The 10,271-nt window shown below is 51.0% G+C and overlaps 1 protein-coding gene and 2 pseudogenes across 1 annotated transcript; all 3 read right to left on the bottom strand.

The window, feature by feature from the left end:
- Nucleotides 1-212: 212 nt before the first annotated feature.
- On the bottom strand, nucleotides 213-1,934 carry LOC147638445 (uncharacterized; annotated as a pseudogene).
- Nucleotides 1,935-4,183: 2,249 nt separating this feature from the next.
- LOC147638443 (uncharacterized) lies at nucleotides 4,184-9,742 on the bottom strand. Its single transcript, XM_086795675.1, has one exon. It carries the CDS (start codon nucleotides 8,872-8,874, stop codon nucleotides 8,380-8,382), a length of 495 nt encoding a protein of 164 aa, XP_086651801.1. The 5' UTR covers nucleotides 8,875-9,742; the 3' UTR covers nucleotides 4,184-8,379.
- On the bottom strand, nucleotides 5,802-8,367 carry LOC147638444 (uncharacterized; annotated as a pseudogene).
- Nucleotides 9,743-10,271: the final 529 nt, after the last annotated feature.

The following is a 10,271-nucleotide window of genomic DNA, read 5'->3' as shown; positions in this document are numbered from 1 at the left end:
ACCATAAAATCCTGAAAAGAGGGAATGAGACTGGGCTGAGCCATAACATAGTCCATTGTACTAGCACCATGCCGACGTGGAAAGCAAGTGAAACCGCCCGCTGCCGGGAATCTCTGTAGGCCATTCAGGATGGCCAATCCATGTGCAGTCCCCATGTCTATCAAATACCGCCCATACTCAGTGTGTTCCTCATCCTGTGAGAGTCTAGATAGGCCCATATCCCTAACATCAAGCTCCCTCAACATCTCCTCTGAGGTATCATAAAATACTGTCTGGTTATGGGCGATCCTGGCATTGAAATCCCCCAGGAGAATGATGTCACCATCCCTGGAGAACTCCCAAATGTCATCATCCAAAATAGAAAAGGGAGATTGCCCGCTAAGTGATGCATACACTGATGTGCTAGGAGCAAAATAGCATATAGCAATGTAGAGATATCTGCCCGTCTCTGCCCTCAGCCTGACCCACATGTACCTAGCTTGCTCATCTCTACGGACTATATGTATCAATGGCTGCAGCTCCTCTCTAAACAATACTGCCACTCCTCCTGAGCCCCGTCCTCTATGCTCTGAACGAGTCTCCTGTCTAAAAGCTGTCTCCCATCGGTATCCACTAACATGTGGCATGGACTGTCCAGGAGAATGATGCGTCTCAGAGTAGAAGATGATGTCCCTCCCAGTGAAACTATCCTCAAAAGCCCCTACATCAAGACGTAGAGATCCATTACAATTCCAAGTAGCAACTTTGAGTGTAGTCCCATAGGTCTCGCGCCGTCATGAAGAGCGCCTCTCCATAATCACCACTCTGCCATCTCTATAGAAGGCCACGTTCCCTTTCTCTCAGGCTACCCTTATCTCATGCATAACTTCTTTCATGTGGGCAAGCTGCGAGAGTGTGAGGTCATCTCCAAGAAATATTCCCGTTTTCATGTGGGCAAGCTGCGAGAGTGTGAGGTCATCTCCAAGAAATATTCCCGTTTTCTTGACTGTAGAACGTCTCTTCAAGAAGTCCTTCTTCGCTTCCATGGAGGGGAAACGAATGATAAGTGCTCTCTCCTTAGAAGATTCGCCACTACCTTCTCTCTTCTTTCCCACTCTCCATGCCTTTGTGTGCGTGGCTTCAATGCCCATCATAGAGAAGAGCTCTTTGGTTTCCCCTTCCACATCATCACAGTCTTTTAGACCGGACACTCGTACATGTAAGGCCCGGGCCTTCCTCCTTTGCTCCTCTTCAAGGGTCATGTTGATGATGGTGGGAGTGGGGATGGGTGGCGATTCTTTACCTTTCCCTTTCTTGGCGACCTCGATCCATTTCTCCGCCTCGTCCATCTTCTTTTGTGTCTCTGTGATCACCTCCACCCATGAAGATGTCTTCTCTTTATGTTGCTCCTCCTCTCGAATGATCCTCATTTGTTCCTTGATGGTATTCAGCTCTTCAATCAAGGAGGGCTGAAATTTTCCATCCTCAAGCTTGCCTTGTGAAGTGCCTTCCAACTCCTTTTTGAGGGCCAAGATTTCAGCCTCTTGACTTTCAGCATGCAATTTGGCCTCCACTAGTTCCTCCTTTAGGGCTGAAATCTCAGCCTCTTGCCTGGATGTTCTCTCTTCGAGCTCTTGGATTTTGTCAAATCCCTTCTCGAGTTTGGAGAGGCAGTTTATGATTGCGGTAACGGAAGAGTTGACCATCTTCTTGTTTTCTTTGATAATTGTGCTCAGCTTGTCCTCCACCTTCACGAGCTCCTCTTTAACTCCGGTCTTGGCCATGACTTTTTGCAGTACTTCCCACAGCCAATGGACTGGAATTTAATCCATGACACCTGCGCGCAGCGCGAAACAGCAGTAGGAGGGGGGTCAAGCCATGTAGAGAAAAGATTCAGCAGTAGGGCAATGCCGGGGCTGCGTGTGCAGGCGGGGGCAGGAGAATGCACAGGTGGTGTCAGGTGTGCAGGCGGGGGCAAGAGGTGCAACAAAGAAAGGGGGGGGGGTGTAAACAGGCAGAGGGGTAGCGTGCAGAGAGGGGAGGCGGGGGCTCATAGGATAGGCGGAAGGTAGAGAAGAGGGGGGGAGGCGGGGGCTGAGAGGACAGGCGGGAGAGAGAGAGAGGAGAGGAGGCGAGGGGCTGGCGGGCAGGAGGAGGGGGGGCGCAGGGGCTGGCGAGCAGAGAGGGCAGGAGGCGCAGCAAAGAGGGGGGGGGGTGTAGCGGGTAGAGGGCTATGCGCAGCAGAGAGAGCGAGGGGCTGGCGGGCAGGAGGAGGGGAGGCGCAGAGAGAGAGAGAAAGAAAGAAAGAAAGATATATTAACGTCTGCAAAAGGCGCTAGTGCTGCGTACCCTCGTGTCACTCTGTCTCTGGCTCCCTGTGCCCTGATGGGCTGATAAATGTGACCCCAGGTATACATATGAGCCCACCACCTCTACTTGTCCCCGGGCTAGTGTAAGGATAGTCTGGCATCTAACTGCTACTGATGTATGAAAGACCATAACCTTGGTTTTCCCAAGGTTCACTGTGAGTCCTCGCTCCGCACAGAAAGTATCCAGGGCCTGTAGATGCCTTTGTAGCCCTGTCCGAGTATCCGACACAAGAATGATATCATCAGCATATAATAGAATGTGTACAGTCGTACCTGCTGAGATGTCAATCCCAGAGCCTCCTCCGTGTATGATGTAGTCTGCTACCTCGTCGATGTTTAAGCCAAAAAGTGTCGGGGAGAGAGGGCAGCCCTGCTTCACACCAATGGTGCTGGCAATCATATTTGATAGTCCCTGTGGGCATCTAACTTGTCCAAACACTTGCTCATATAATCTGTAAATCCCCCACATCATGTCGGGGGGTATGCCCAGCGTCTGTAAGCGGTGGAAGAGGCGCTCTCTCGGGACTGTGTCGAAGGCTTTGCGGAAGTCCACAAAACAGCAATAAAGTCTCTGTCTCCGTGCCCGAGTTTGGCCAATCAGGCATCTCAAGGTGAAAATGTGATCAATCGTAGAGAAGGCTCGCCGAAACTTGCCTGACCAGGGCCACGGAGCCCCTCCCTCTCAGCGTGTGTGCTCAATTCTGCCTCCAGGATAGCCCCATAGAGTTTGGCCAAGGTATGACCAATCATGATAGTCCTGTAATTACCGGGGTCCAACATGTCCCCAGCTTTGTTGGATCGGTACAATAGTGTGCATCGTCCACTCAGCCGGGAAACCTTCTACCAGAGCCCTGTTAAAGAGGTAAGCAATAAAAGGAGAGAGTGTGTCAGCTGCATAAATGAAATGCTCACCCTGTAAGCCGGTGTGATCCTCAGCTCTCCCATGTTGGAATCTATGTATAGCTCGAGATACCATATTGGTAGTAAAGAAAACCGATGAGGTCGGTGGAGTCTCAGTGGGGCGAGGGATGAGTGGCTGGTGCGGAACATCATAAAGCCCTTCTACATAACTCTGCCAGCGTTGAGGATCAGTAATCGGGGTGGGGGGGCATGGCTCTCTGAGTCGTCGCCAAGCAGTGGCTGCATCTTTGCTCATGAGCATGCGGTAGATGTCCCAGTATTGAGCCTCCTCATATGTGCGTTGCTTACGGCGTGTAAGAGACCGCATCTGTCTACTGGTCTGCTGCTGTGTTATTTCCCCTTTCGCTATCTGGGCTCGGAGATGTCGATGAAGCTCTCTGCACTCATTATCATACCATCTATTCTGGGGCATGTCCCCGGATCTAGGTGGCTTCCCTGTCTGGAGATGGTGTGGAAAGCTGTGGCTAGCTGCTGTGTGCAGTATGTGTGAAAGCTGGGCCGTCAGTACACCGATGGGTGCCAAAGAGGCCATCATGTACTTTTGAATCATAAACGTTTGCAAGCTCCCGGGTAAAGTGGAAGATGGTATGAGATGCCTGAGTGGTCGGGGGTGGCAGATCAAGAGAGCTCCTAAGAGAAAAAGCCAAATAAGTATGGTTCGCACCAATGGGGCATGTAGGGATAGTCTATCAGGTCTGTGCTCTCCCGCGAGCCCAATATGTAGTCCACAATGCTGCTGCCTCCTGATGATGGGAAACATGCGAGTCTTCCCAATTCTGGCCATTGTGACATCCCATTATAAATAACGAGATGGTGTCTAGCTCCCAGGTCCAGAAGGTGCTGCCCATAAATTGTACTGTCTGGCCCCCACTGTCCTCTGACATCCTCCTGGTCGCTGCATCTACATCGTCTAGTGCCTGTAGGATGAGGGGATCTGTGAAGTCGAATGATTCACACTGTCGATTCTGTGTGCGTGCATTGAAGTCTCCCATCAGGAGAACCTCCCCCATGGTCGAATAGTGTAGGATATCTGTGGATAGAGTGGGGTATGGAGACTCACTAGGAAGGGCCCCTCTCTCCTCTCCTCCTCCAATCTGGTCCTCCATGTGACCTGTGTTGAAATGTTATATTAACGTCTTCAAAAGGCCAAAGTGACCTATGAGACCAAAGTTACAACCATGTGACATCTAATACACTGTCTGGAAAAGAAAAGAAAGAACCGAAGGTAAGTATCTAGCCCCACAATACATTAGTAGGGGGCATCCGGAAGCAGCAACTAGGGAGAGTGGGAAGCTAATGCTACTAGTCGAAATGGGGTACATGCGTACATGGATACATGAATACATGAATATGGGGGAGTACAAAAGTGACAGTGAGTAGAACAGTATATGGCTGGAGTCGTAATCATCCTAGGAGCTCTAGCATGGGTCTCTGCCGGATGGCCTGGATATCTGCCATAGTGTGGTCGGACGAGCCCGATGCCTCGCAATGATGCTCTGAATCCTCCGGTGTAGGCACCGTCTCCGATGTGAGGATCCGCGAACCCTTGGGCGTCTAGATCTGCCCAACTGGATAGCTCTCTCAACTAGAGTCCCACGGGGTGCCCACTGCTGGGCTGTCGGCTGTGTGTCCTTCCGGGTAGTCCCTCTAAAGAAGTCAGTAATCTGTCTCTGTGTGGACTCCCTGCCAGTCGAGCGTCTGCTCCTGATAATGGACTCTCTGAGCCTGCGGATCTCCAGGAGATAAAAACCCAAGCATCACTGATCACAATAGTCCATGACTCTAGCCAGTGGTCCAAATCCCTCTTTGAAAAGGCAATGGTAGCGCCCTCGAATCTCATAATATGCTGTGCAGCGAGGCGACAGATGTCGTGCTCCTCCGTCTCTGGCTCTATCCAACAAATCTGACAAATCCTGTCCCCTGGAGGTATGCCTCTAAATCTACCTGTCTCTATCTCTAACTGATGTGAAGAGGTGCGGATCTGCCCAGTGGCGCACCTCAATCCATGAGACAGATGGGTATCCATGTAGCTCGGTCTAAGTATAAAGCCATCCTCAGTGGTGCGGAGAAGATGGTCTCTATAGAAAGCCATCTTCGTCCCCAACTCCTGTGAGGGCTCTAGCCATGTCCTCCTAGTGTCCAACTGAATGAGGTCCTGTCTGGTGACTCTACTAATCTCAGAAAAGGTGAGAGAGGGTGCCTCAGAGAGTACTGGAAAGGTGGAAGTCTGTCTAAACTGAACCCGTGGAGCTCAAACCAGGATGCTATCTGCGCATACCAACATGAAGTGTCTCCCTCCATGGCTAGCTGATAGGACTCTAAAGCAAGTCGTGCATACCGGTGTCGGGGAAGCTCCCAGGTGCTATGAATGAAGGACACTGATCTGGCAAGAGCCTTGACTACGATCGGTGGTGCTCCCATCTCGGCTCTAATAATCTCATGGGGTACCGAGGCCTTAGCCCCAATCATCTTGAAGATCATGGACACAAGTGGTCTCTCTATCAATCTCCATCCATCGTATGTGCATCCTGATCAACTGTGACGATCTAGGCTAGGCCCCCAAATTTGTACTCCATATAGCATAGCCGATGTGACCAGCATGTCAAAAAGCCACAGCTTAGTGCGTGGCTCCTGAAACTGTACCTGTGAGCACATCCTCTCTAGACCTCCTAGTGCTGCATATCCTCTAGTCAATCTGGCCTCTGCTGCCCCCCTCATGGAAAATGTGGGCCCAGTGAACATCACTCCAAGATATGTGTATGAGTCAACATACTCCACTGTCTCCTGCCCATATGTGAAAATAGGTGCTGATCTCCAAACCCATTGAGCTGTAGTGTTAAACACCATAACCTTGGTCTTACCAAGGTTAACTGAGAGCCCACTGTCCTGTGCATAAGCATGTAAAGTATCCAAGTGCCTCTGCATACCCTCTGGTGAGTCTGCCTATAAGCACAATATCATCAACATATAAGAGCAGAGGTATCCAAGTGCCAGCCAACTGGGCTCCTCTGTCCCCTCGTGTCCCAATATAATCAGAGATCTCATCAATGTATAGTCCAAATAGAGTCGAAGAGAACGGGCAACCCTGTTTCACCCCTATAGTGGAGTGTACTGGCTAGGAGAGACCCTCTGAAGTCCGCACCTGCCCAACTACTGTCTCATAAAGTGCCATAATACCCCAAATGAGCTCACATGGAACCCCCAAGTCTTGCAGCCTGCACATCAGTCTAGCTCTGGGCACTGTGTCAAAGGCCTTGCGGAAATCCACAAAGCCATAGTAGATCCTCCTCCCATGTGCTCTGCCCTCCTCAATGATAGCCCTGAGGGTAAAGATATGATCCAAAGTAGAGAATCTCCTCCTGAAACCGGCCTGTCCTTGAGCTCGGACCCCTTGTCTCTCTGCCCATCTGCTCAACTCCTGCTCAAGAATAGAGGCATATAGCTTGGCTAGCGAGTAACCAATCATAATGGTGCGGTAGTTAGTCGGCAGGCTCGGATCTCCAGACTTGAGTACCGGCACAATTGTGGAAGTACTCCAAGTCCCAGGAAACCCCTCACACATGGCTCTATTAAACATGAGAGCTAGCAAGTCTACAATCATATCTCTAGCATGTATGAAATGCTCGGCTACAATGCCCTCATGATCCTGTGCCCTCCCTGTATGCAATCTGTTGATGGCCCTCCTCACCATCTCTCCTGTGAAGAAGGTAGAAGTGGGTGGTCAAGGCTTTGGAGGGTTCGGTAGTGGTGGCTGCTCTGGTACTGTGTAGAGGGAGGCTGCATACTCGCCCCATGTATCTGGAGAGGTAATGGCCGGAGGCGGGGGGTGCTCTCTAAGCAATCTTCAGGCCTCCCCAGAATCCTGACTCAAAAACAACTGATAGATGTCTCTCTCCAGCCGAGCTAAGAATGCTCTCTTCTTCCGCCGAATGAGGGATTGGAAGATGATGCGTGACTGCCTATATGTAGTAACACCTATGGCCACCTCTCTCTGTAGCCGGGCTCTGAGCTCCCTACAGTCATCATCATACCAACTATTCTGGGGCATGGTCCCAAGATGTGGTCGTACTGTGGGCTGCGTGTGCGGGAAGGCCGTCGCTACAGCTGTATGTAAAGCCTCTGTCAGGATCTGTGTGAGCTCTGCTAATGGCCTCTGTGGATCCTCTGCACTCAACAAGCTGTAGATCTCTGCGGTGTATACTCCATCAGTCTCTCTACAGAAGGTATATCTCGGGTGATAGGAGGACTGCCCAACCTGGCGGGTACTGTAGTGGAAATCCACTGTAAAGGAGAGAAGTGCATGATCCACCGTAACTCTGATGGGCCTGGGGCCAATCGCAAAATCCTGGATACTCGGGATGAAGGTTGGCGAGGCTAAAACATAATCCACTGTGCTGGCCCCATGTCTGTGAGGAAAGCAAGTAAAGCCACTGGCAAGTGGATACCTCTCTAGGCCATTTAAAATGGCCAGCCCATGTGCAGTCCCCATCTCCAAGAGGTATCTCCCATACTCAGTACACTCCACCTCATCCTGTGATCTCCTGGTCAAACACATCTCCTCCACATCTATCTCTCTCAACATCTCCTCCGAAGTGTCAAAGAAGGAGGTCTGGTACTGAGCCGTTCGAGCATTAAAGTCCCTAAGTATGATAACATCTCCCTCCCTGGAGAACTCCCATATGTCCTCATCTAGAATCATATATGGAGATTGCCCCTTGGGCGCTGCATAATGAGATGTGCTGGGTGGAAAGTAACGTATAGCAATGTATAGGGGTCTACCCTCATCTGCCCTCACTCTGACCCACATGTACCTCGCGCTCTCATCACGGCGCATAACATGGATGAGTGGCTGAAGCTCCTCTCTAAAAAGAACTGCAACTCCTCCAGATCCGCGACCACCATGCTTTGAACGGGCCTCCTGTCTACAAGTCGTCTCCCATCTGTATCCCGCCACTCTCGATAATGTGCTGCCTGGGGCCTGATGTGTCTCCGAGTAGAAGATGATGTCCCTATCTCTAAAGCTGTCCTCAAAGTCCCCCACATCCAGTCTCAATGCTCCGTTGCAGTTCCATACTGCAAGTCTCAGACTGGTCCCATAGGTCTCGCACCGTCAGGTGGTGCATCTCTCTAGTATCACCACTCTGCCTCCTCTGTAAAATGCTAGCTTCCCTTTTTCTCTGGCTGCCCTAATCTCTGGCATGCACTCCCTCATATGTGCTAGCTGTGCCAAGGTAAGGTCATCTCCTAAAAAGATGCCCGTTTTCTTAAGGGCGGAGCGATTGGCCAAGAAATCCTTCTTGGCCTCCAAGGTGGGAAAGCGTAAAATGAGAGCTCTCTCCTTCGAGCTCTCTCCTCCATTCTTGTCTTTCTTGCCCACTCTCCAAGCCCCCGTGTGTGTAGGCCTCGAAATGCCCATGCGTGTGTATAAATCTTTGGCTTCCTCCTCTACATTGTCACCGTCCTTAAGACCCGTGATCCGCACATGAAGTTCCCTTGTCTTTCTTCTTTGTTCCTCCTCAATGGTTAGGTTGATAATCTTCGAGGTAGATGTGCTTTCGGCCTCCTTGTTCTTACCTTTCTTGACCACTTCTATCCATTTCTCCATTTCATCTACTTGCTTTTGCGTCTTCGTGAGCACCTCCACCCACGAGGAGGTCTCCCGGGCCTTCTTTTCTTCTCCCTCTTGAAGTGTTCACTTGGGCCTTGATGGTGTTCAGCTCCTCCATCATGACAGGCTGAATTTCACCTTCCTCGAGCTTATGTTGAGCACGTGCTTCTTCTATCTCCTTCTTGAGATTTTCGATCTCTGCATCTTGGGCTGTGCTATCCGCACTTCAAGCTTCTTGACTTTGTCAAGAAGGCTCCAGTTGACCATATTAATTGCATTGTCCGACTCTTTCTTGTGTTGTTGGATGGCTGCCTTGATCAGGTCTTCAATGTCGATCCTCTCCATCTTGTCTTGGGCTGAAAAAGGCTGGTTTTGGGTTAAAAATTAATTAACCCTTGGCCATAGGAAGAGCTCTGTGCGTGTCTGCAGCGCTTTTCCCACAGAGAGAGAGGCCAGAGGGGGCTGTTGCAAAGAGAGAGAAAGATAGGCAGCAGGCAGGAGAGGGAAGCAGGTGGGAGAGAGAGAGAGAGAGAGAGAGAGAGAGAGAGAGAGTGAGAGAGAGAGAGAGAGTGGCGGGAGGGGGCTACGAGCAGAGAGAGAGAGAGATGGCCGAGTCCTTTTGGGGCGAGCAGAGAGAGGCGACGAGCATGTGGGGGCGGAGTGAGAGAAGCGAAGCGAAGAGAGAGAAGCGAAGAGAGAGAAGCGGGCGAATAGAGAGAAGTGAAGAGAGAGGGGGAGTTGGCGGAGGGTGGAGTCGACTAGCTGGGGGGCACACAGCAATCGTGCAGCAGTCGCACGGTGGGCAGCGAGCAGGAAGGGAGCGGCGGCTACACGGGAGGCGGAAGGGTCAGGCGAAGCGAAGGAGGGGGGGGTCAGCGAGGAGGGAGGCAGTGAAGGAGGGGAAGGTGGGAGGCAGCCGGGAAGGAGGCGAAGCGAAGGAGAGAGAAGCGAACAGAGAGAAGCGGGCGAAGAGAGAGAGAGAGAGAGAGAGAGAGAGAGAGAGAGAGAGAGAAGGAACAGAGAGAAGCGAACAGAGGGAAGGAGGCGAAGCGAAGGAGAGAAACCATAGAGAGAGAGAGATTAAGCATCTAGTAAAGACCCAATGGGCCTATGAGACCAAAGTGATACAATAATGTCCATGGCATGTCTCATCATGGAATGGAAAATAAAACAGAAACAAAACATAAACATATCTATCTCAGTGGGGTGATACAAAACTGTCCATGGAAGCTCATCATGGAATGCTAGGAACATAGAAACATGAGAGCGGCATCAGCCCCCCCCAGTAGATGGTATACCACTCTCCAAAATATCAAGCATGGGGCTAATGAGTATGGCCGAGAGATCTTCCTCAGCAATGTCACATGGAAAGGTAGCTTGATGGCAGTGGAGCA

The sequence above is a fragment of the Cibotium barometz genome, chromosome 5, assembly GCF_041138505.1.
Source record: "Cibotium barometz isolate CiBa-2024 chromosome 5, ASM4113850v1, whole genome shotgun sequence".
NCBI classification, from domain to species: Eukaryota; Viridiplantae; Streptophyta; class Polypodiopsida; order Cyatheales; family Cibotiaceae; genus Cibotium; species Cibotium barometz.
This window is presented reverse-complemented; position numbering and strand designations above follow the sequence as displayed.